A 25,818-nucleotide genomic window follows, 5' to 3' on the forward strand; every position below is an offset into this window, starting at 1 on the left:
TCTATTTTTAATGATACCTTTTTTTAATTTTATTTTTTATTTATTTTTATTTTATTTTATTTTTTTTTTTTAAAGATTTTATTTATTTATTTGACAGAGAGAATGAGATAGAGCATGAGAGGGGGGAGGGTCAGAGGGAGAAGCAGACTCCCTGCCGAGCAGGGAGCCGGATGCGGGACTCCAGGATCATGACCTCAGCCGAAGGCAGTCGCCAAACCAACTGAGCCACCCAGGCGCCCTTTAATTTTATTTTTTAAAGTAATCTCTATGCCCAGTGTGGGGCTCAAACTCACAACCCCAATATCAAAAGTCACAAGCTCCACCAACTGCACCAGCCAGGCACCCCTTTTAATGACCGCTTTATTAGGATCGCCTGGGTGGCCCAGTCAGTTGTGTCCAACTCCTGGTTTCGGCTCAGGTCATGATCTCTGAGTTGTGGGGTGGGGCCCAGTGTTGGGTTCCGCACTCAGCATGGAGTCTGCTTGTCCCCTCCCTCCCCTCTGCCCCTCCCCTCTCTCTCAAAAATAAATACATAAATACATAAATAAATAAATCTTTTTAAAAAAGCTTTATTGAAATATGATTCACATAACATAAAATTCACTCCTTTAAAGTGTTGTGATTCAGTGATTTTTTTATATATTCACAGAGTTTTGCAGCCTTTCTTCACTCCAAAAAGAAACCTCATACTCACCAGCAGGCACTCTTGTTTCCTCTTTTTCCCTCTGCTCTTGGCAACCACCAATCTACTTTCTGTCTCTATGCATTTGCCTATTCTTCATATTTCCTTTAAATGGAATCATACAGTGTGTAGCTTTTTTGTGTCTGGCTTTTTTCACTTAGCATAATACTTCAAGGTTCATATAGCATGTATCAGAATTTCATTCCCTTTTAGGGCCAAATTATATTCCATTGTGTGGGTATATCACATTTTGTTTATTCATTCATCAGTTGATGGACATTTGGATTGATTCCACTTTCTAGCTATTATGAATACTACTACTATGAACATATATGTACAAATTTTTGTATGTTTTCAGTTGTCTTGGGTATATATTCTCTTGTGAGCCATATGGTAACTCAGTTTAACATTTTGAGGAACCATCAACCATCAGTTTTCCGAAGTGGCTCTGCCATTTTACAGTACCATCAATAATGTATGAGTGTTCTAGTTTTTCAATATCCATGACAACACTCGTTATTTTTTGCCTTTTTTAGTCATCATAGTGGCTGTGAAATGGCATCACACTGTGGTTTTGATTTATAATTTACATGATGTTGAACATTTTTTCATATGTTTATTGGCTGTTTATTTTCTTTGGAGAAATATCCATTCAAATCCTTTGTCCATTTTTAAATTGGGTTATGTCTCTTTGTTTTTTAAAAGATTTTATTTATTTATTTATTAGAGGGAGAGCGCACACACAAGCAGGGGGAGGGGCAGAGGGAGAGGGAGAAGCAGGCTCCCTGCTGAGCAGGGAGCCCAACACGGCTCGATCCCAGGACCCTGGGACCATGACCTGAGCCAAAGGCAGACGCTTAACGACTGAGCCACCCAGGTGCCCCTCCGTCTTAATTTTAAAATGGGTGACATATTTGAGTAGTATTTTCCTAAGGAGACAGATATGTCTAAATAAGCATGTAGTATGTTGCTGAACATCATTATTCAATAGAGAAATGCAAGTTAAAAGCACAATGAGGTACCTACCACTTTACACCTACTCTAATCCAATGGCTATAATAAAGAAGACAGTAACACATGTTGGCCAGGAAGTAGAGAAACAGGAACCCTCCTACATTGCTGGTATGAATATAAAAACATTTTAGAGAACAGTTTGGTGGTTTCTTAAAAAGTTAAACCGTATGACCCTGCAATTCCACTTTTAGGTACATAGATACCTCAGAGAAATGAAGAGAAATGCATGTTAATGTTCTCAGCAGCATGTTCATAATAGCCGAAAATTGGAAACAGAACAGTTATCTGCTGGTGAATGGATAAACAAAATGATATATCCATTGGATGGAATGCTTTTCAGCAATTTAGACAATGAAATACTGATACAGGTTACAATGTGGTTGAACCTAGAAAACAGCATGTTGTGTGAAAGAAGCAAACATAAAATACCATATATTATATGATTCCATCTATATGAAATGTCCAGAAAAGTTAAATCTGTAGAGACAAGAAAACAGGTTAGTGATTGCCTGGGGATGGGAATGGTAATTGACTGTGAACGGCCAGAGGGATCTTTTTAGTGTGATAGACATGTTCTCAAAATGGATTATAGTGGCAGATACCTAACTCTACAAATGTAATGACTATCATTGAATCATATACATAAAATGGGTGAATTTTATGGTCTGTAAAATATACCTCAATAAAGAGGTTTCTTTTTTTGTTCTTAAGATTTTATTTATTTATTTGAGAGAGACAGTACAACCGGGGGTAGGAGTGGGGCGGGGGGAGGGAGAAGCAGGCTCCCCGCTGAGCAGGGAGCCCGATGTGGGGCTCTATCCCTGGACCCTGGGATCATGACCTGAGCCGAAGGCAGATGCTCAACGACTGAGCCACCCAGGCACCCCTCTGTGACCAAGTTTAACTTCTGAGCTTCAGGTTGTTTTTCAATTGCAAAAAAGAAAAAAAAAAAAATATATATATATATGTATATGAAATACATATATATGGAAGAGCTTAACAAGAATTAATTTTAAAAATTCATTGATGATCACTTAACATATCATTAAAGTAGAAAAAAACAACTTTGCTCATTAAGGGAGGAACTGGTTTGCCAATTATCATGGTGAAACCTTAAGGTGCTCTATATAGTTTTAGCATCATCATAGGAATTCCACTTTTTCCTCTTATTTTTTCTTTTACTTTTTTGATTATTCTCTGTAGAGGGCAATTTGTTAGTATCTTTCAAAATTACAAATGTACATTTCTTTTAAAAACTTTTAATTTGGGGATAATTTTATTTATTTTTTAGGATTTTTTTTTTATTTATTATTTTATTTTATTTTTTTTATTCATTCGAGACACAGAGATACAGAGAGAGAGTGCATGAGCAGGGGGAGGAGCAGGGGGAGAAGCAGACTCCCCGCCGAGCAGGGAGCCCGACGCAGGCGATCCTAGGACCCTGGGATCATGACCTGAGCCGAAGGCAGACGCTTAACGCCTGAGCCACCCAGGCGCCCCAAGAATAAACTTTTTTTTTTTAAGATTTTATTTATTTATTTATTTGAGAGAGAGAATGAGACAGAGAGAGAGAACATGAGAGGGGGGAGGGTCAGAGGGAGAAGCAGACTCCCTGCTGAGCAGGGAGCCCGATGCGGGACTCGATCCTGGGACTCCAGGATCATGACCTGAGCCGAAGGCAGTCGCTTAACCGACTGAGCCACCCAGGCGCCCAAACTTTCTTAATTATTTAATTAATTATTTTTTAAAAGATTTTATTTATTTATTTGACAGAGAGAGAGACCGCGAGAGAGGGAACACAAGCAGGGGGAGTGGGAAAGAGAGAAACAGGCTTCCCGACGAGCAGGGAGCCCGATGCGGGACTCGATCCCGGGACTCCAGGATCATGACCTGAGCCGAAGGCAGTCGCTTAACCAACTGAGCCACCCAGACACCCCAAGAATAAACTTTTTTTAAAGATTTTATTTTTAATGAGGTTCCTGGGTGGCTCAGTCAGTTAAGTGTCTGACTCTTGATTTTGGCTCAGGTCATGATCCTAGGGTCATGAGACAGAGCCCAGCATCAGGCTCCTGCTCAGCAGGGAGTCTGCTTGAGATTCTCTCCCTCTGTCCCTCCCCTCCACTTGTGCATGTACGTGCACTCTCTCTAAAATAAATAAATAAATCTTAAACATATTTTATTTTAATTTTTTAAAAAGATTTTATTTATTTCTTTGACAGAGACACAGCGAGAGAGGGAACACAAGCAGGGGGAGTGGGAGAGGGAGAAGCAGGCTTCCCGCTGAGCAGGGAGCCCGATGCGGGGCTTGATCCCAGGACCCTGGAACCATGACCTGAGCCGAAGGCCGACGCTTAACGACTGAGCTACCCAGGGGCCCCCCCAAATATTTTATTTTTAAGCAATCTCTACACCTGATGTGGGGCTCAAACTCACAACCCCAAGATCAAGAGTCACATGCTCTACTGACTGAGCCAGTCAGGCGCCCCAAGAATAAACTTTTTATTTTAGAATAATTTCACATTTTCAGAAAAGTTGCAAAGATAGAATACAGAGGGGGCTCCTGGGTGGCTCAGTTGGTTAAGCATCAGGAACCCTCCTACACTGCTGGTATGAATATAAAAACGTTTTGGAAAACAGTTTGGTGATTTCCTGCTCCGTGGAAAGCCTGCTTCTCCCTCTTCCACTCCCCCTGCTTGTGTTCCCTCTCTCGCTGTGTCTCTCTGTCAAATAAATAAAATCTTTAAAAAAAAAAAAAAAACCTTGGTCACAGAGGTAATTGGTGGTAAAAGGCAAACTAAATCTTTCATCTTTTGACTTGGAAAAACCTTCTCTTCTAAGACTCCTGTGTGGCTGAACGAAAATACCTACTAAAGAAGTTTATTGACCTGGAAAGGAAATGCTGTGTGAACAGGCTACTGTCTCTAGATCAGGGGATTTTAATGGGTAATTTAGCCCCCCTGAGAGGACATCCAGCAATATCTGGCGACATTTTTATTTTTTTAACCACTTGGGGAGGAAGAGTTGACTACTACTGGCATCTAGTGGGTAGAGACCAGGGATGCTACCAAACATTCACAGTGTGTAGGACAGTTCCCCACAACAAAGAATTATCCAGCCCTAAATCTTAGTAGTGCCAAGATGAAAAAATCCTGCAATAGATCATATTTCACAAAGCATTATTCACTTAGTGGATACTCAACAAATATTACAGTTGGGAGATTAATTCATAGCACCAGTGAAAAGGTGAGCAGTCTTAGACTTTCTTATTTGTACTGTACAATTTGTTGATTAACAAATAGACTATATGGGGCACCTGGGTGGTTCAGTCAGTTAAGTGTCTGCCTTCAGCTCAGGTCATGGTCCCAGGGTCCTGGGATCAAGCCCCGCATCGGGCTCCCTGCTCCGTGGGAAGCCTGCTTCTGCCTCTCCTACTCCCCCTGCTCGTGTTTCCTCTCTGGCTGTGTCTCTCTCTGTCAAATCAATAAATAAAATCTTAAAAAAAAAAATAGACTATAGAACATGTGGAGGGAAAATTTTTTTTTTTTTTAAGATTTTATTTATTTATTTGACAGAGACACAGCGAGAGAAGGAACACAAGCAGGGGGAGTGGGAGAGGGAGAAGCAGGCTTCCCATGGAGCAAGGAGCCGATGCGGGGCTCGATCCCGGGACCTTGGGATCATGACCTGAGCCGAAGGCAGATGCTTAATGACTGAGCCACCCAGGCACCCCGAGGAGGGAAAATATTTTATCAAGATCATCCTTTGGGGTCAAGGGGCAAGAGCAATACTAATAGCCTATTTCAATATCACAAGCAGATTATCTTAAAAAATATATTGAACTTTGGGGTGCCTGGCTGGCTCAGTCTGTAGAGCATGTGACTCTTGATCTTGGGGTTGTGAGTTTGAACCCCATGTTGGGCGTAGAGATTACTTAAAAATAAAAATATAAAATCTTAAAAAAAGAAGTTGACTTTAGTTAATAATATGAGTGCTGAATTGATGCCTGTAAATGACTTTGAAATGTTAGGGATGCCTGGGTGGCTCAGTCAGTTAAGCGTCTGCCTTCGTTCAGGTATGATCTCAGCGTCCTGGGATTGAGCCCGAAGTCAGGCTCCCTGCTCAGCGGGGAGTCTGCTTCTCCCTCTGCCCTACTCGTGCTCTCTCTATCTCTCTCAAATAATTAAAATCCTTAAAAAAATTACTTTGAAATGCAATAAGATATAAGAGGGATTGATAGATGGAGAAAAGGATAAATAAATACGTAATGAAGCAAATATAGTAAAATGTTAATTGTAGAATCTAGTGGGTGGGCATGTGGAAGTTTGCTGTATAATTCTGTTTTTTTATATGTTTGAAACTTCTTTTTTTTTTTTTAAGATTTTGTTTATTCATTTGAGAAAGAGAGAGCGCCCATGAGCAGGGGGGAGAGGCAGAGGGAGAAGCAGACTCCCCACTGAGCAGGGAGCCCAATGAGGGACTCCATACCAGGACCCCAGAGATCATGACCTGCGCCGAATGCAGACACTTAACCATCTGAGCCACCCAGGCGGCCTATGTCTGAAAATTTTCATAATACTGGAGGGGAAATCAAAAGCAGAGATTCACACTCTTCTTGTATTTATTTATTTATTTATTTATTTATTTATTTATTTATTTGACAGAGAGAGACAGCGAGAGAGGGAACACAAGCAGGGGGAGTGGGAGAGGGAGAAGCAGGCTTCCCGCGGAGCGGGGAGCCCCACGTGGGGCTCGATCCCAGGACCCTGGGATCATGACCTGAGCCGAAGGCAGACGTTTAACGACTGAGCCACCCAGGCGCCCCAAGATTCACACTCTTCTTAGCAGACACTGGAAACCACATCGCTGATTTTGCTGGGTGACCTCAGGCAAGTTACTTTTTGTGTGTGTGTCAATTGTTTTTAAAGATTTATTTATTTATTTTAGAGAGAGGGAGCGTGAGCAGGGGAGGGGCAGATGGAGACGGGGAGAGAGAATCTCAAGCAGCCTCCCGGCTGAGCACGGAGCTTGACTTGGGGGTTGATCTCAGACCCTGAGATCATGACCTGAGCTGAAATCAAGAGTCAGAAGCTTAACCAACTGAGCCACCCAGGCACCCCTCAAAATTTTTTTTAGCATTTTATTGGTTTTTGGGGGTTTTTTCGTTTTTTTAGAGTATTCTTTATGCCCAGTGTGGGGCTTACACTCAGGATCCCTAGATCAAGAGTCACATGCTCTACTGACTGAGCCAGCCAGGCGCCCCAGGTTACTTAACTTTTTAATTTTCATGTGAAGCATGGTGGTTGTTTGGCTCAAATGAGATACTAGTATTGTGAGGTTCAAATGAAATAATGTGAAAGCACTTGGAAAAGCATAAAGCACTCTAAAATATAACGCATTATTATTGGGAAGGATGAGTATTTGGCCAATTATATGTCATGGCTCTGGGTGTTCTTGACAACTACCGATGTAATGACATTAGCACTGTTCTACCTGCTTTAAGTCGGAAGTACGAAACAGCCATTTCCATAACAATTGCTGTCAAATATTTTTCAAATAACCTACAGAAGACTTGGATTCGTATTCTAAGAGGAGAGAATCATACTATTTTTATGACCTTAATATTTTTTGTTGTCTTACTTACAGATTGCCAGGATCTCCACTTAGGGCACTGGGAATCTTCTTCTACTCTGGAACACTGGGCAGGAGCTTTGCCATTGGCTGGCCAAGAAGGAGGAGGCAGAATGTCTGCATTGTTACACCGTAGAGTTCAAACTTCAAAAGATTTTGGATTAAACAGTATCATTTACTCTGCAAATGATTATGTCTTTGCCTGTCCTCTATGATCATCACAAATGAAACACCTTTCAGGTCTTACGAATTCAGGTTACACTTTTTTCCAGACGCTCTGGCAGCTGATTCAGGTAGGATTGTGCCAGGTTTTGTGGGGAATGGTGGAAAGGAAAGAATTCATCTTTCCTGTTCTCCAGTTCTTGTTCAAATTAAACATCTGTGCATGTAAAAATTAGGTTAACTAATCTAGGTTGTTGTATAAAACCGTTTTGAGCCTAGAGAAATGCTTTAATTATTATATTAGGATTTTAAAAATATATGATATGAAAGGCAAGGGTTCCTTCACTTTTGTTTGATGGCTTAAGTGAATGTTCTGTTTGAGCGTACAATTTGAAAATGGTAGCTAACCTCTTTACATTTTACTTTCTGTACTAAATATCATAAATGATTTTAACTTTGTATGTGTGTGTATGAATGTATATTCATGCTGATGGGCTTATTGCTTTTTCTAGGGCCTTTGAAAAATGGAACCCAACTCTCTGAGGACTAAAGTCCCAGCTTTCTTGTCTGATTTGGGGAAGGCCACATTGAGGGGAATCAGAAAGTGTCCCCGATGCGGCACATACAATGGAACCCGGGGACTGAGCTGCAAGAACAAGACATGTGGAACCATATTCCGCTACGGGGCACGGAAGCAGCCCAGTGTTGAAGCTGTCAAAATCATCACAGGCTCTGATCTGCAGGTTTACTCAGTGCGGCAAAGAGACCGGGGCCCCGATCACCGATGCTTTGTGGAGCTAGGCGTGTCAGAGACGACAATCCAGACGGTGGACGGGACAATCATCACTCAGCTGAGCTCCGGACGGTGTCATGTCCCCTCATGCCTGAAAGCTGCCACCCAGGGCGTAGTGGAAAATCAGTGCCAGCACATCAAGCTGGCGGTGAACTGCCAGGCAGAAGCCACCCCTCTGACTCTGAAAAGCTCGGTCCTGAATGCAATGCAGGCCTCCCCAGAAACCAAGCAAACCATCTGGCAACTGGCCACGGAACCCACAGGTCCCCTCGTACAGAGGATTACTAAAAACATCCTGGTGGTGAAATGCAAGGCGAGCCAGAAGCACAGTTTGGGGTATTTGCATACATCCTTTGTGCAGAAAATCAGTGCCAAAAGCTTGCCCGAGCGCCGGTTCTTCTGCTCCTGCCAGGCTCTGAAATCTCACAAGTCGAACGCCTCCAAGGATGAGGTGGCCCAGAGATGTATTCATTTCTTTGCTTGCATCTGTGCCTTTGCCAGTGATGAGACATTGGCCCAGGAATTCTCAGACTTCCTAAATTTTGATTCCAGCGGTAGGTGGTGTGTTGACACAGTTACTCTGTTTTTCTAAAATGGCAATGAAAGAGTTCCACTGATGGCATTTGGAGATTGTCCTAGCAACCTTCAGAAGCAGTTGCTAGATAATTCAAATGAAAAGCATTCCTTCTTTTAATCCCAGTCAGCACACTTGCATAAAGGTTGGTTGGTTGATTAGTTGGTTGGTTGGTTGAAATTAATGATCAAGAGACTTGGGCATTTTTACTGAGACAATGAATCTAGCAAAAGTTAGCTTAGCTTTGCTTTGCCTTCTTTTTAAACTTTTTCACAGATACCCTATGTTAAAAAAAACAAAGAATAAACAACAACAACAAAAAACCCTTTTATTTTGGGTTGCTTGCTTGTTTCTTATCTTTGAAGATGAGGAAAACTAGTACCTGCTCAAAATATCTTAAAAGATTTATAGCAAGTCTTTTGTTGTGGTTTTTAACAGTTTTATCTTGTAGATGCTTTTTATTTTCATTTCTTAATGATCTTTAGTTGGCAGTAGCTCCCAACTTTTTAGTTTTATTTCTCTGTAAAGTCTTTTATCATGTTAATGATCCATGAATAAAAACCTATGTCTTGGGGAGTTCTTTAAAGGAAATTATTTTAAAGCGGGCAATCACTCCATAATTTAGTTTTTACCAATTAATTTTTCTCTAGGCAGGGACCCATATTTACTCTTGGATGGTATTAATAATTAAGAAATCTGTTGTATTTTAGGTCTTAAAGAGGTTATTGTGCCCCAGTTAGGTTGCCATTCAGAATCAACAGTAACAGCTTGTGAGTCTACTGCCTCTAAGCCAAAGAAGAGGAAGAAGGAGGAAGTACCTGGTGAGAAACTGTTTGGGTTGTTTGTTCAGTGGTGTTGTCTTTAGAGATTGTTTTACTCTATTTTATGTGTTTCACTGAATCTTAGCAAATACAGAAATAGTGTTTGTTATGTTTTTTAACTTTTTAAAAAAAGTTTTATCGTCCACTGATGATTCTTTGTCAAGTGGAACTAAGAGTTGGTTCTTTTGGCCAAGTATAAGATCTAACCAGACTCTACTTTTATTATTGTATCTGTTGTTTAGCCCTTAAACATTTGGACTAGTCTTACACCTTAATCTGCCTTAGGACAGTGTAATGAAGTTTTCGTCCATAGAGTGTTTTTAGAAATTTGTGATAACGGTTAATTATATTTTCCAAACTAATTTAAGAGTGTAGTTTCTGGGGCGCCTAGGTGGCTCAGTCATTAGCCGTCTGCCTTCGGCTCGGGTCATGATCCCACGGTCCTGGGATCCAGCCCCATGTTGGGCTCCCTGCTCGGCGGGAAGCCTGCTTCTTCCTCTCCCACTCCCCCTGCTTGTGCTCCGTCTCTCGCTGTGTCTCTCTCTGTCAAATAAATAAATAAAATCTTAAAGAAAAAAAAAAAGAGTGTAGTTTCTTAGCTTCATTTTCAATAGGTGGCACCATATGTATATTTTTTCTTTTTGAATGTAAATGTACCAGTGTCAGTTAAGTAGTCAAATAAATCAATATGAAAACACTGTTCTAGTAAATAAGTATTAAAAGACCTAGACTCTAAACAAAAGAAAAATATTCTAGTCCACACATGTGGGTAGAAACATTTTTGTGGGTAGAGTATTTTTAGAGGTGGGTCAGATGGTCATATGAGCACAGGAGTTTGGGTGCTGGGATGTTGGAGAAAGATGGAGAAACAAAGTGACATGGGTATTTCTGGGTTTTTTTTGAGAGAGAGAGCACATGAGAGGGGGGAGGGTCAGAGGGAGAAGCAGACTCCCTGCTGAGCAGGGAGCCTGACGCGGGACTCGATCCTGGGACTCCAGGATCATGACCTGAGCGGAAGGCAGTCGCTTAACCAACTGAGCCACCCAGGCACCCGGTATTTCTGTTTTTAAGAAGTAATTCTGCAGCAATATAGAGCAGAGATTGTCATTAAATGTTTACTTATTAGTCTTTCCCAAGAAAACCTGAAATTCAAAAAGAAAGTTCTTTTTTTTTTTTTAAGATTTTATTTATTTATTTGAGAGAGGGAGAGGGAGCGAGCACGAGCAGATGGGAGGGGCAGAGGGAGAGGGAGAAGCAGACTCTCCACTGAGCAGGGAGCCCGACATTGGGCTCGATCCCAGGACCCTGGAATCATGACCTGAGCTGAAGGCAGACGCTCAACCAACTGAGCCACCCAGGCACCCCCAAAAAGAAAGTTCTTATCCTTTGACTCAGTAGACCTGATTCTAAATAATTGTTTTTTTTAAAGAGTTATTTATTTTATTTTATTATTATTATTTTTAAAGATTTCATTTATTTACTTGAGAGAGAGAGCACAGAGGGAGAAGGAGAAGCAGACCCCCGCTGAGCAGGGAGTCTGACGCGGGGCTCGATCCCAGGACCCTGGGATCATGACCTGAGCCGAAGGCGGACACTCAACCAACTGAGCCACCCAGGCACCCCAGTTTATTTATTTGAGAGAGAGAGAGAGAGTGTGTGTGTGCATGTGTGTGAATAGGGGGATTATAAATAATCTTTTATAAGAAAATAGTCCTTGATACAGGAAAAACATTTTGTCCACAGATACTCATTTTACAGATATTTATAATGTTGAAAAATTAGAAACAAGTAAGAGACAACCACTAGGAATAGTTAAATAAGCCATGATAAAGCTACTTGATAGAATATCAGGCAGCCATTAAAAATTATTATAAAGAATTATAAAAATTAGTATAAAGAATTATTATAGGGGTGCCTGGGTAGCTCAGTCAGTTGAGTGTCTAGCTCTTGGTTTTGGCTTAGGTGGTGATCCCAGGGTCCTGGGATTGAGCCCTGTGTCAGGCTTCGTGCTCAGTGTAGAGTCTGCTGGAGATTCTCTCTCCCTCCATCCCTACCCCTACCCGTGCACACACACATACGCACTCTCTCTAAAATAAATAAATCTTTTTTTTTAAAAAAGAATTATTGGGGCACCTGGGTGGCTCAGTTGTTGGGCATCTGCCTTTGGCTCAGGTCATGATCCCAGGATCCTGGGATTGAGCCCCGCATCGGGCTCCCTGCTCAGCGGGAAGCCTGCTTCTCCCTCTCCCACTCCCCCTGCTTGTGTTCCCTCTCTTGCTGCCTCTCTCTCTGTCAAATAAATAAATAAATAAAATCTAAAAAAGAATTATAAAGAAATGTTTAGATAACTCAGGTAAAAAACAATGCTCAGTTAAATTTGAGTTTCATACAGACAAATAATTTTAGTATAAATATGTCCCATGCAATATTTGGAACATACTTATATTAAAAATAAAACTATTTATTTGAAATTCAGAATTTTTTTTGCTAAATTTGGCAATCCTGGTACAATCACAGTTACTTAAAATTACAAAATAAGTAAAATCAACTATTTACACACACACACACACACACACACAAGACAATAGTTCATCAGAAAATTGATAGTGATTTTCTGAGAGGTGGGAGCAGTGGGCAAATTTTTTTTTCTTTTCACTTCTAGGTCCTCCACCTACACCCCGATTTCCTGTAAAGAGCATATGAAACTTAAAATGTTATGTATAAAGTCTAATGCTAATTCCTTCTAGAAACTGAAGCTAACTTAGAAATTAAAAAAGATTTTTTATATTTTAGACTCTTCAGAAATTAATATTGAGGGCGCCTGGGTGGCTCAGTTGGTTAAGCGACTGCCTTCGGCTCAGGTCATGATCCCGGAGTCCCTGGATCGAGTCCCGCATCGGGCTCCCTGCTCGGCAGGGAGTCTGCTTCTCCCTCTGACCCTCCCCCCTCTCATGTGCTCTCTCTCTCATTCTCTCTCTCTCAAATAAATAAATAAAAAATCTTTAAAAAAAAAAAAAAAAAGAAATTAATATTGAATCAATTTCTCTTCTGCAGACATGTTATTAAACACTGTAATGGTTTGTGGTTTAGGTGCACAGACGAACAGTTCACTACTGTCTCAGGATGCAGTGAGCAGTCATCTAAGGAAAGGTGGCCTGAAAAAACCTGTGGTTGCTTCTTCATTAAAAAGGCAGGGTAAGTTTCCCTTCCCCAGGGTAGGCTAAAGAGGTGGAAATCATCCTAAAGAAGCCCAAAGCTATATAATGGAAAGAAATGTTGCATGTTATCCCCCAGAGAGTGCTAAGATAAACAGGAGCAGGCACTGAGGCTGAGGTCTGTTCTGTTCCACTGGCTTCCAATCCTACTCAAAACTGAATCGTGTCTTTTAAATAACAAATGCAGCAGAAGTTACTTCGTGTCTTAGCAGCACATGTTCTGTAGGATATTTTCCTTTTGTTGCTTATTACCCACATGCAGTTGGTATGGAGCCTCAAAGTTGAAGAAGAAACATATTTTACAATTGTGCAGTGATAAATATTTGTTGAGAAAGACAAATATAATCTGTTCTCCAAAGTTATAAATTTGGGGGTGCTGGCTGGCTCAGTCAGTAGAGCATGCGACTCTTGATTTCAGGGTCATGAGTTCGAGCCCCACGTTGGGCGTAGAGGTTACTTTTAAAAATGATAAATAAAAGTCAATGTGTGTTAAAAAAAATTAAGTTTGAAAACATGTAAAAGCAGTAGCATGGGTATCATTCTGAAGTTAGGAGACAAAATGACTTAATTTGAACATAACTTACATATTTACCTTTCTAGTCAGAATAATTAAATTTATACATTTGGGGATCAACATTTTCTTAACTCTCATATATTATGGCTGGGTGATTAAAAACCAGACATCATTCCTGCTCTCATACTCTGGTTTTGAAGACAAGACCAGTACATAAATAGCAAATAATACAAGACCAAATTATAATTAACCAATTAAGAACTTACACATTCCAGGAATAAATGTTCCTGGAACATTTAGGTTCCAGAAGGTCAGGGACTGTGATCAAAAATATCAGGTAGGGGTTAAGTGGCTACCTTCAGCTCGGGTCATGATCGTAGGGTCCTAAGATAGAGCCCCAGTTGGGCTCCCTGCTCAGCGGGGAGTCTGCTTCTCCCTCTCCTCACCACTTGTGCTCTCTCTCACTATCTCTGTCATTATTTCTGTCTCTCTCTCAAATAAATAAATAAAATCTTATATATATATGTATATATATATATATATGACTTGAACTTAAAAAAATATATCAGGTAGAAGATTTTTTTTTAAGATTTTATTTATTCACTTAAGAGAGAGGGAGAGAGCATGAGCAGGAGGAGGGGCAGAGGGAGAGGGACAAACAGACTCCCCGCTGAGTGGGGAGCCCAATGCAGGGCTCCATCCCAGGACCGTGAGACCATGACCTGAGCTGAAGCAAGATGCTTAACCAACTGAGCCACCCAGGCACCCCAGTTAGAAGATTTTTAACATCACTTCCTTTGGTGCAAAGAAAAACTAAAATAGAATAAAGTAGCTTTTTACCCAAATTATCACTATATACATTTACCTAATGAGAATTTAGTTTCAAATGAATAGTAGCTACGGCATCATTATCTCCTGATTTATAGATCTCTAAAGCAGCCATTATACAAGGCTATTCTCCAATCTGCAGCTGACTTTTTTTCCAGAGATTTTATTTTGCTTTTCAAAGATTTTATTTATTTATTTTTAAGATTTATTTATTTATGAGAGAGAAAGAGAGCAGGGAGGAGGGGGAGAAGGAGAGAGAGTCTCAAGCAGACTCCACACTGAGTGCAGAGCCCGAGGTGGGGCTTGATCTCATGACCCTGAGATCAGGACCTGAGCCAAAACCAAGAGCCAAAACTGACCACGCCACGCAGGCGCCCCTCAAAGATTTTATTTTTTTTTATTTTATTTTTTTAAAGATTTTATTTATTTTTTAGAGAGCGAGCGAGAGAGAAACAGCATGAGAGGGGAGAGGGTCAGAGGGAGAAGCAGGCTCCCCGCTCAGCGGGGAGCCCGATGTGGGACTCGATCCCAGGACTCTAGGATCATGACCTGAGCTGAAGGCAGACACTTAACCATCTGAGCCACCCAGGCGCCCTCAAAGATTTTATTTTTATTTTTATTTTTTTTAAAGATTTTATTTATTTATTTGACAGAGAGAGAGATAGCGAGAGCAGGAACACAAGCAGGGCGAGTGGGAGAGGGCGAAGCAGGCTTCCCGCAGAGCAGGGAGCCCGATGCGGGGCTCGATGCCAGGACCCTGGGATCATGACCTGAGCCGAAGGCAGATGCTTAACGACTGAGCCACCCAGGCGGCCCCAAAGATTTTATTTTTAAGTAATCTCTATACCCAACATGGGGCTTGAATTCACAACCTGAGATCAAGAGTTACATGCTCTACCAACTGAGTCAGCCAGACACCGCTTCAATTTGCAGTTTAATGTTGATGAAAGACTGCAGACTTACTATGGTTAATAATCTTAAACCCATGAGTATCTCCACAGCTTTTCACTTTGGGTGAAGGATTCTTAAAACAAAACAAAACAAAAACATAGAATCTTCCATTTCACTTAATGTATCTAAATTTCTTTGAATTTCAACTTATTGCCCTTTTCTGTATAAAATTCTCAGCTTTTTCAATCTTCAGCTAACTGTTGTTTCTGTAAAAAAAGATAAAAGTTACTGAAAAGTTTTTTGTTTGTTTTTCCTAGCCTCCGGTCAGCTGTTGGATGAGGCACAAGTGACCTTATCCTTCCAAGACTGGCTGGCCAGCGTCACAGAACGCATCCATCAAACCATGCACTATCAGTTTGATGGTAAGTATTGGTCACCTGACTTGGCTATTGCTGAAAGGAGGAGAAATTAAAGTAACTGTGTTGTAGTTCTTTTTTTTTTTTTTTTAAGATTTTATTTATTTATTTGACAGGGACAGAGATAGCGAGAGCAGGAACACAAGCAGGGGCAGTGGGAGAGGGAGAAGCAGGCTTCCCGCAGAGCAGGGAGCCTGATGCGGGGCTTGATGCCAGGACCCTGGGATCATGACCTGAGCCGAAGGCAGACGCTTAACGACTGAGCCAGCCAGGCGCCCAAGAAAGAGAGAATCTTAAGCAGACACCGCACTGTGCATGGAGCCCGACAGAGGGCTCGATCTCAGGTCCCTGAGATCATGACCTGAGCCCAAATCACGAGTCGGGAGGCTCAACTGAGCCACCCAGACGCCCCTAAGAGTCACTCTTAAGTTATATCCAGGCAGGTAGTGGTTCTGGATGTTTCCCCTCTGTTGGGGCTAGCCTGTTGGGCAGTTTTTTGTTTTTTAAAGATTTATCCATTTATTGTAGAGAGGGGTTTGCCGAGGGGCAGAGGGAAAGAGAATCCCAACCAGATGTCCTGCTGAGTGTGGAGCCCAATGTGGGGCTCAATCCCATGACCCCAAGATCATGACCTGAGCCAAAACCAAGAGCCAGACACCCAACTGACTGAGCACCCAGGCACCCTGATTTTATTTTATTTTTTAAGTAAGCTCTACACCCAGTGTGGAACTTGAACTCATGACCCTGAGATCAGGAGTTGCATGCTCTACCCATGGAGCCAGTCAGACGCCGCCCCCCGCTTGGACAATTTTTAAGGAAAAAGTCTGAACTCTTCTGACCCCTCCCCTGAACACTCTTTCTGCTGACTTTTTGCTGACCCTTGTGTCTTGCAAGTTTCTTTAAGAGGTTTGTTAAGTATTTTCAAACATTGGGCGCCTGGGTGGCTCAGCTGGTTAAGTGACTGCCTTCGGCTCAGGTCATGATCCTGGAGTCCCGGTATCGAGTCCCGCGTCGGGCTCTCTGCTCGGCAGGGAGTCTGCTTCTCCCTCTGACCCTCCCCCTCTCATGCTCTCTCTCTCTCTCTCTCTCTCTCATTCTCTCTCTCAAATAAATAAAATCTTTAAAAAAAAAAGTATTTTCAAACATTTTGCCTGCTTTGAGATCATATTCAGAGAGAAAGGCCAATGCTTATTGGATAAACAGTGTCCTGACTTTGGGGTCTGCAGTGCTCATGGCCCAGACCATCTGAGTGGGAGCTTGCAGTTAACTTTGCTTGGACATGAATGCACATAGCAAATGCCTGGGGACAGTGAGCAGGACTGAATCAAGTTTACCTTCTCAACTCAGCCTCATTGTTCTCATTTCATTTCATATACTCTTTAAAGGGAAAGGTCTGGGCTGCAGTGGTGTTTACAAAACGGGATTTAAAATTTTATCTCTGGTGGATGACAAGGGCCTGCTGTATTTGTTACAATTATGAGGGATCAAGAGTAGGGCTGGTGACAGTGCTTGACTCATAAAGGTCAATCAAAGCCTTTTGCTTCTGTATAAAGCAGCCTCCGTGGCAGTTTTAGTTATTATTGCCACCCAGTTCCATTTCTTGCACTTCTCCCTACGTGTCAGAAAGCCCACTGAGTTTCTCTAAATGAGTTTCTTCTTATTTGCTGTAGGCAAACCAGAGCCACTGGTGTTCCACATTCCTCAGTCCTTTTTCGATGCCCTGCAACAAAGAATATCTATAGGAAGTGCAAAGAAACGGCTTCCCAACTCCACAACAGGTATGGGATTTTTTTCCTCGGGAATAGCAGTAGATGTCTTGACCTTAAAGAATTATGTTTAGAAAAACCATGTGGAATTTTCAGGATTAGGACTTTGAGTCACATGGCTCAGAGCATGAAGCCTTAGCCAGTCAGCTCTTGGAATAATGATCACCCTCCTCAAAGGCCCCATACTTATTCCAGTAAGAGGTAATGGAAAGATTCAGAAAGCACAAACCTGGTAAAAGAACAATGAAGTGCAATAAGGGTGCCCACCAAGAAGTTTGATAATTTTTTAAAATTTATTTTATTTTTTAAAAAAGATTTTATTGATTTATTTGAGAGAGACAGAGCATGAGCATGATATTGAGCTGGGAGGAGGGGCAGAGGGGGAGGAAGAAGCAGGTTCTCCGCAGAGCAGGGAGCCCAACTTGGGGCTTGATCCCAGGACCCTGCGATCATGACCTGAGCCGAAGACAGATGCTTAACTGACTGAGCCACCCAGGCATCCTGAAGTTTGATATTTTTAGATATGAACCCATTTCAACAAAAGCATTGCAGGCTCTAATCATTATTTGGGCTGGCTTCTTGTAGGCATATTATAGTATGTATCAAAAACAAAAACTTGTGGTGCCTAGGTGGCTCAGTCGTTAGGCATCTGCCTTCGGCTCGGGTCATGGTCCCAGGGTCATGGGATTGAGCCCCATATCAGGCTCCCTGTTTCGGAGGAAGCCTGCTTCTCCCTCTCCCACTCCCCCTGCTTGTGTTCCCTCTTTCGCTGTGTATCTGTCAAATAAATAAATAAAATCTTAAAAAAAAAAAACAAAAACACTTGTTGGGGTGTCTGGGTGGCTCAGTCGGTTAAGCGTCTGCCTTCGCTCAGGTCATGATCCCAGGGTCCTGGGATCAATCCCCACATCAGGCTCCCTGCTCAGCAGGGAGCTTGCTTCTCCCTCTACTTCTGCCTGCTGCTCTGCCTACTTGTGATCCCTCTCTCTGTCAAATAAATAAATAAAATCTTTAAAAAAAAAAACAAAACTTGTTTTTCACAACTCCCAATTTTTGATGAAGGAAGATTTTATTTTTAGAGTAATTCTTAGGCTTGGAACCCTTATATTTACATTATTGTGGTGCATATTTCTTGGTTTTCCATTACATTTTCTACTAGAAATGTCAAGGTACTTATTAGGTAGTGTAAGGAAATAAGAGGGAGAAAAAGAGGAAGAAAGGATGGCTCAGTGGCAAATAGCCCAAGAGTAACTATAGCTGGAAATCAATGCTATTTCTTTAGTTAGTAGTTATTTGATGATATGATAGGGACTGTTTGAGGTTTAATTCTATCTTTGAATAGTCCAAGCTGTGAATCACTGTTTAGGGCCATAAAAATTTTGTCTTCGGGGCGCCTGGGTGGCTCAGTCGTTAAGCATCTGCCTTCGGCTCAGGTCATGATCCCAGGGTCCTGGGATCGAGCCCCCGCATCGGGCTCCCTGCTCAGCGGGAAGCCTGCTTCTCCCTCTGTCCCTGCTTGTGCTCTCCCTCTCTCGCTGTATCTATCTCTGTCAAATAAATAAATAAAACCTTTAAAAAAAAATTTTTTTTTTGTTTTCACAGCTTATCTATCTGAGGCAGCATTGATTCTTTCTTTCACGTTAAACTTTAGGCCTCCTAATACATTAATTTTAACCCATCCCTTCGCTATTTTTTCAGGCCCTTTGGTGAAACCCTTTATAACCCTGCAGGCAAGGCAATAGATTGGCAACCACGTTAACTGGCTTAAACTCCATATAATCCTTTTAAGAACTGTAATTTGACCTCTGATATATCTAAAGTTGTAAGAGATTGTAAGAGGCTATCTTATAATGGAGCCCAGTGTGTGTAGCTGTATCAAAGAAATAAGTTTTTTTGTTTGTTTAAGAAATAAGTTTCTAAGGTAGCAAAAATAAATAGTATCTCAAAGAAGCATCAGAGACTTTATTTGGCAGAAATCCATATCATTTATCACATTTTGCCAAAGCCATTATAGATTTGCCTCTAGAATTTCTTTTTCAAAGTGCTGAGATTCTATAAGGAGAGGATAGTACTGCACTGAACTTTCTAGAAACTGGATAACATATACAATGAAAGAGAATGTTATTTTTTGGTAGTCTAATCATGTTCCCTTTTTACATTGAAGCTTTTGTTCGGAAAGATGCCTTGCCACTGGGAACCTTTTCCAAGTATACCTGGCATATCACTAATATCCTGCAAGTTAAACAAATCTTAGATACCCCAGAGGTAAGAGGGTATTTCTACAATAGTAGGAGGGCAAAGAGGGGAAGAGAGAGAAACAAGTGCAAGAAGTATGTTTGCACCAGTTCTTTGAGTTATAGACACCAAAGAGAATTGCTTTTTCTCATACTAAGAGATTATTCAGAAATATTCATAGCTGTCTGGTGCTATGATTTTAATGGTTATTTCTTATGGCTTGAAAAAGTATCTTAAGTTAGAGTATTCCTTTTCTCTGCCTTTGGGATCAGAAAACAGAGATCATTTTTCTTGTAAATTAAATAACGAACCCCTACTAGCTATGGTGAGCCCTAGATTAACTGGCAGGGAGCTAGAAAGTATATAAATAATTTGAGATGATACACTATTTGTAAAGTCAGTGAACCCAGCACAATCGAATGCTTCTCCACAAACTGCAATTTAGTCCTCATTAGAGAAATGACCCTTAATTAGTTTGCATTCTTTTTGCAAGGGAAATATTAGACATTTTTAAACATTTTCTTTTTCAAGCAGATCCTGAAAATTTGAGGGTTAATGTAGAAAATTCAGCATAGTATGATTGGATACATTAAGATTAGCTTAATTGCAAAGTGTTGTTACATTCAGGAAAAAAAATAAGTTGTTGGGAAGCTATAGAACTTAATTGTGAGCCCTAGAAAAGGCCTGTGTTAGCACTAAAGACATTTGAGAAACTCTTTAAATGTTGGTGTCACAGAGACAGTTTCTGGCCCAGAGCAGGTTCAGGGAGGCACCGTGAGGCGAGGGAAGAGAGCTAAGAATCATGGCGTGTCGGTCTGCTGGCCATTACTTACCTGCATCTCCTCATTCAGACTCACAGCCATGCTTTGGTATTAACTGTATTTTGCAGATGAGAAACAGGCCATGAGAAGCTCACCGTGCTGTTTAGTGGCAAAGACCAGTTCAAGTTCTGTCTGGCTCAGTCCCAAGGATGGTGTGAAGCATGCAAGGTGTGAGGTCCGCTACAGGCAGTATCAGTGGGGCTTCCAGGAGGAGAATGATGCTGGCAGAGCGGCAGGGGGAGGAATAAAACGGACTGGAGAGCAAGTCCATGCCAGTGGCCGTTGAATAGCTGTGAAGATGTTAGGGGTTCTGTTCATATATACTTTGGCTGGTGTTCAACTTAAAGTTACAGAAGAAAAAGGAAAGCCGTGAATGATGTAAAGGAGAAAAGGAAGATCAGTTGACAGTGTTTACTTGAAAATACAAGAGGAAGTTTTAATTAATTGGAGTGTACTTAACAAAAAAGAATAAGTAAAAGATCTGTCGTCATCCAAATGTTTGTCTACTTTGAGTTTTTCCTTTCTTACCTTTTCTTGGTATTGTCTCTGTGTCCAGATGCCCTTGGAAATCACTCGGAGTTTTATCCAGAACCGGGATGGGACTTATGAGCTGTTTAAATGCCCTAAAGTGGAAGTAGAGAGCATAGCAGAAACCTATGGTCGTATAGAAAAGCAACCTGTGTTGCGACCCTTGGAACTAAAAACCTTTCTCAAAGTTGGTAAGTGAAATTGTGTTTTCAATAGCGCAGCTTCCTTAGAGGGTCAGCTGTGTGCATTGCACTGTCCTAGACTTTGGATCTTGACCTTAAACAAATATTCATTCATCTTGTAAAGACCATCGTGGAAAAAAGTGTTTTGTGTCTTTTGAAACAATGTTTTTTTTTTTTTTTTAAAGATTTTATTTACTTATTTGACAGATAGAGACACAGCGAGAGAGGGAACACAAGCAGGGGGAGTGGGAGAGGGAGAAGCAGGTTTCCCGCCGAGCAGGGAGCCCGATGCGGGGCTTGATCCCAGGTCCCTGGGATCACGACCTGAGCCGAAGGCAGACGCCCAACGACTGAGCCACCCAGGCGCCCCTGAAACAATGCTTTTAAAATAAAATTACAGGGGCGCCTGGGTGGCTCAGTCAGTTAAGCGTCTGACTCTTGATTTCAGCTCAGGTCATGATCTCAGGGTCATGAGATGAAGCCCGGCGTCAAGCTCTGGCTAGGCGTGGAACCTGCTTGGGGTTCTCTTTCTCTCTCTCCCTCTGCCCCTCCTCAACCCCTGCTTGTGCACAGGCTCGCTCTCTTTTTCTCCAAAAAGTAATTAATTTAACTGATTTAAATGACAGGGGGTATCTAGCTGGTTCAGTCAGTGGAGCACATGACTTGATCTTGGAGTTGTAAGTTCAAGTCCCATGTGGGTGTAGAGATTATGTAAAAATAAAGTCTTTAAAAATAAATAGAATAGAATAGAATAAAAGTGGGATGCTTGGGTGGCTCAGTCATTAAGCGTCTGCCTTCGGCTCAGGTCATGATCCCAGGATCCTGGGATCGAGCCCCGCGTCGGGCTACCTGCTCTGCGGGAAGCCTGCTTCTCCCTCTCCCACTCCCCCTGCTTGTGCTCTCTCTCTCTCTGACAAATAAATAAAACCTTAAAAAAAAAAAAGAATAGAATAAAAGTAACACATGTTCATTACAGAGAAGTCATAGATTTCATTATAAAGCATCAAAGAGAAAAATAAACCACCTATAATCCCATGCATCATGGACATCACCATTAGATTTTGGTATCTATCCTTTCAGACTCTCTTCTGTGCATGAAAAGAATTTATAAAGCATGGGATCATGCCCCAGCTGCTTTTTTAACATAAAAATACATCATGAACTGCTTTCCATGTCTATTTTCAACATTATTTTTTAACTTTTTTTGTTATAAAACATACATAATATAAATTTTTTTAAGTGTATGTATGGTTCTTAGGCATTAAGTACATTTATATTGTGCAACCAGCACCATCATCCATCTCCAGAACTTTGCCTTCCTCCACTGAAACTGTACCCATTAAAGAGTAACTCCCCACTCTCACCTCTCCCCTGGTCCCTGGCAACCACCATTCTACTTTGTGTTTATTAATTTGACTACTTTAGGTACCTCATCTAAATAGAATCATACAGTATTTGTCTTTTCTCTGACTGGCTTTTTTCACTCAGCATAATGTCCTTAAGGTTCATCCATGTTGGAACATGTGTCAAAATTTCTTTCCTTTTTTTTTTTTTTTTTTAAAGTGAGCCCTGTGCCCAACATGGGGCTTGAACTCACGACCCCAAGATCAAGATTTGCACACTGCTGACAGAGCAGCCAGATGCCTAAACTGTATTTGAAAGCTATACTGTATTATTTTTAATTCTGCTAGTGTTTTATATTTTTTCAAAAGCATTTTTTAACCAGAGTTTTCCTTTTTTTCTTTTTTAAAGATTTTATTTATGTATTTATTTATTCATTTATTTATTTGAGAGAGAGAGAGAGAGCAGAAAAGTAGGCAGAGGGAGAAGCAGACTCCCCACTGAGCAGAGAGCTCAACATGGGTTCGATCCCAGGACCCTGGGATCATGACCTGAGCCGAAGGCAGACGCTTAACTGACTGAGCCACCCAGGCGCCCTGCCTGAAATTTTCTTTTGGATAGGTATACCAGTAATCACTTTTCCTTTCCCTTGATTCTTCTTGTTTTTCTCCTTGTTTTTCTCTTAGTTTGTTGTGGTTGTTTTTTTTTTTTCATTTTTTTTCTTCTTTTTCATTCCTGAACAGAGTAACATCTGTCCATCCTCAAATTTTGGAATGGTACTGGGTGCCTGGGTGGCTTAGTTGGTTAAGCGACTGCCTGCGGCTCAGGTCATGATCCTGGAGTCCCGGGATCGAGTCCCGCATCGGGCTCCCTGCTCAGTGGGGAGTCTGCTTCTCCCTCTGACCCTCCTCCCTCTCGTGCTCTCTCTCATTCTCTCTCTCGCAAAAAAAAAAAAATTTGGAATGGTACTAATCAGTATTTTTTTCCTTCCTTCCTTCCTTCCTCCCTCTCTCCTTCCCTCCCTCCCCTCCCCCTGCTTGCTTGTTTTCCCTTTCTTCCTTCCCTTCCTCCCTCCCTCCCTCCCTCCCTTCCTCTATCTCTCTCTTTCTTTCATTTCTTTCTTTGTCTTCAGGCAACACTTCCCCAGATCAAAAGGAGCCAACACCTTTCATCATTGAGTGGATCCCAGATATCCTTCCCCAATCCAAGATTGGCGAGCTGCGGATCAAGTTTGAGTATGGTCACCACCGAAATGGGCATGTTGCAGAGTACCAAGACCAGCGGCCGCCACTGGACCAGCCCTTGGAACTGGCCCCTCTGACCACCATCACTTTCCCTTGAGGCAAAATGAAACAGTCTTTTGCTGCTAAATTTGCACATCCCCACCCCTTGACAATTTTAAATACCTAGTTAGGCATTTAGATGGCCCTGTTCCTTAGTGAACTGCTCTTAGTTAAGATACAAGTTCTCAGTACATTCGAGTGGATTCTTTTGAAGAAAAACTCTTCTTGTAAATGGCCTTTTTGGTGCTGCTGTGTATAGTCTTCATTATAAATTAGGTGATATTTCTAGCTAGAATTTTTAAAGAACAAAAAGGAAACCAGCTCACTTTCCTTCTTCAAGGACTCCCATTTAGAGTTTGTTTCAACCTTTTTCTAATTCTCTAAGAAGTAAGCAGCACTCCGCCTTACACCAACAGTGTTGGAAAGTTACTGATACCCTGGTTAGGGCAGAATGTTAAGGACCATCCTGACAGAGTTCCAGTCATGCCCTTTTATCCTGTTCTCAAATAAAGCACAGTGTCACTAGTTTTTCCAAAGTATATATCATATTGGCCTGATGATAAAATTATAAACCTTTGGGGAGATTTAAGTAATAGTGAAATAGGAAAAAGAGGTCCATGTGTCAAGGGAATATTGACATTTCAAACTAATGCTTCTAGTTGCTTATTTCATTGATACTTATTTCCTTCTCTAGTCTCAAAAAAGTTTAACAGTAAGATTCAATTCCTATTGCTGAGTTCATTGATCACAGAATGGAGATACTGAAAGACACAGAACTGGAAGCCTGTGTTCAGGGAGAAAAGAAGGGAATGATGCCTTACTATGTCCCAGGCACTCTCATATACGTTCCCAATCATTTTTCTCATTTAGTCCTCATTATTCTTTGAATTTAGGCATTACCCCTTTTTTTAAGTTAAAGAGACAGCCTCTCTGAGGTTATCTTGCTGGAAACAGCATTAAAAATAATGTTTCATTTTACTGCAAAGGACATGTTCTTTCTACTTTATCATGTTGCTTTGATATAAATTCCTTGTAATTCATTATCCTTGGGAACACAAGAAAAATCCATATAAAGGAGGCTCTTGGTTTTCTTTTGACGGCAAGTAACAAAACCCCAACTCTAACCAGCTCAGGCAAAAATGGCAATGAATGACTGGTTCGTGGACTCTAAAATAGGGCTGGACAGCTGTCGTGTGGTGGCACTGGGATGTGACTAGGCCTCAGGAACCCTGGAGCCCTTGCCCACGTGACCCATCACTGTCTCTCCTGGGGTTTCACTCACTCTCAGCACCGAGCAGCTCCCTCTGGCCAGAATTCTGACTCCTCTGAGGTGCCTGAAAGTGTGACTTCTCCTTCCACACTAGAGCAGGGCTGACTGCTCTGCTCTGTCTCTCATCCAAAGGGCAAAGACCCAGAGGAAAGACTCTAATAGGCATTTTTGGTAAAACGGGGAGCTGGGCCCCTAAGGGGGGGGCGGGTAGGCAAATTAAGTGTCTATCCTGTGTGATTGAGGGGCTAGTGTGTGTGGAGCACTCACAATGCTGTAGGCAGTGGTGGAATTCCTTGAAGAGACTCCAGAGAGGTCCACAGAGAACTTAGAACTTGCACTGGGCTTTAAAGGAGAAAGGGTTTGCATAGATAGAAGAGAAATTAAAATTAGGTGAAGCAGAGCCTGCCTGAAAAGGAAGAACCCCTAAGGAAACATAGTGGTTGGCCCATTCAAGAAACCCTTCAACCTGAGTGCTTTGAGGACGGTAGTCACAGCTTTTGGACCAAGACAGATCTGTGAGTGACAAGCAATGCCTGGGTCTAGCAGTACTTGACTACAGCCACAGGGACGAGAAGCACAATCGAGGCCATAGAACACATGGCTGGGACAAATGATCCACCCAAAGAGGTGCACACTCAAGTGCTAAGGTCTTCACCCAGGACCACCCCAGCCCACCATCACAGCCCATCAAAATCTGGAATAGGGTTCAGAGTTACGGTGACTCTGTTTTACAACTTGACATCCTCTCTAACAGGTCAAGCATGGGCCTAGGAGTACCAACCAATGGGACTGCTGCACCCACTCTCAACATCCAGACACCTCTGGGACACCACCAGTATTGACCTCATTTCAGA

The 25,818-nt window shown here is 41.8% G+C and overlaps 1 protein-coding gene across 1 annotated transcript; it reads left to right on the forward strand.

The window, feature by feature from the left end:
• The first annotated feature begins 7,359 nt into the window (after positions 1–7,359).
• C10H2orf42 (chromosome 10 C2orf42 homolog) lies at positions 7,360–24,310 on the forward strand. The gene is made up of 9 exons (XM_021699084.1): positions 7,360–7,617; positions 7,999–8,833; positions 9,564–9,674; positions 12,765–12,869; positions 15,440–15,544; positions 17,209–17,316; positions 19,469–19,569; positions 20,917–21,079; positions 23,544–24,310. Exons 2-9 carry the CDS (start codon positions 8,011–8,013, stop codon positions 23,750–23,752), a joined length of 1,725 nt encoding a protein of 574 aa, XP_021554759.1. The 5' UTR covers positions 7,360–7,617; positions 7,999–8,010; the 3' UTR covers positions 23,753–24,310.
• The last annotated feature ends 1,508 nt before the right edge of the window (positions 24,311–25,818 follow it).

This window comes from Neomonachus schauinslandi, chromosome 10 (assembly GCF_002201575.2).
Source record: "Neomonachus schauinslandi chromosome 10, ASM220157v2, whole genome shotgun sequence".
Taxonomy (NCBI): Eukaryota; Metazoa; Chordata; class Mammalia; order Carnivora; family Phocidae; genus Neomonachus; species Neomonachus schauinslandi.

What these genes read in the sequence shown, in the direction of transcription:
- C10H2orf42 (XM_021699084.1), top strand. Translation starts at nt 8,011, where the DNA reads ATGGAACCCAACTCTCTGAGGACTAAAGTCCCAGCTTTCTTGTCTGAT. An exon ending in GAAGAAGGAGGAAGTACCTG is followed by an intron (nt 9,675 to 12,764) that starts GTGAGAAACTGT and finishes TTTGTGGTTTAG; the next exon opens with GTGCACAGACGAACAGTTCA. An exon ending in GCTTCCCAACTCCACAACAG is followed by an intron (nt 17,317 to 19,468) that starts GTATGGGATTTT and finishes TTTACATTGAAG; the next exon opens with CTTTTGTTCGGAAAGATGCC.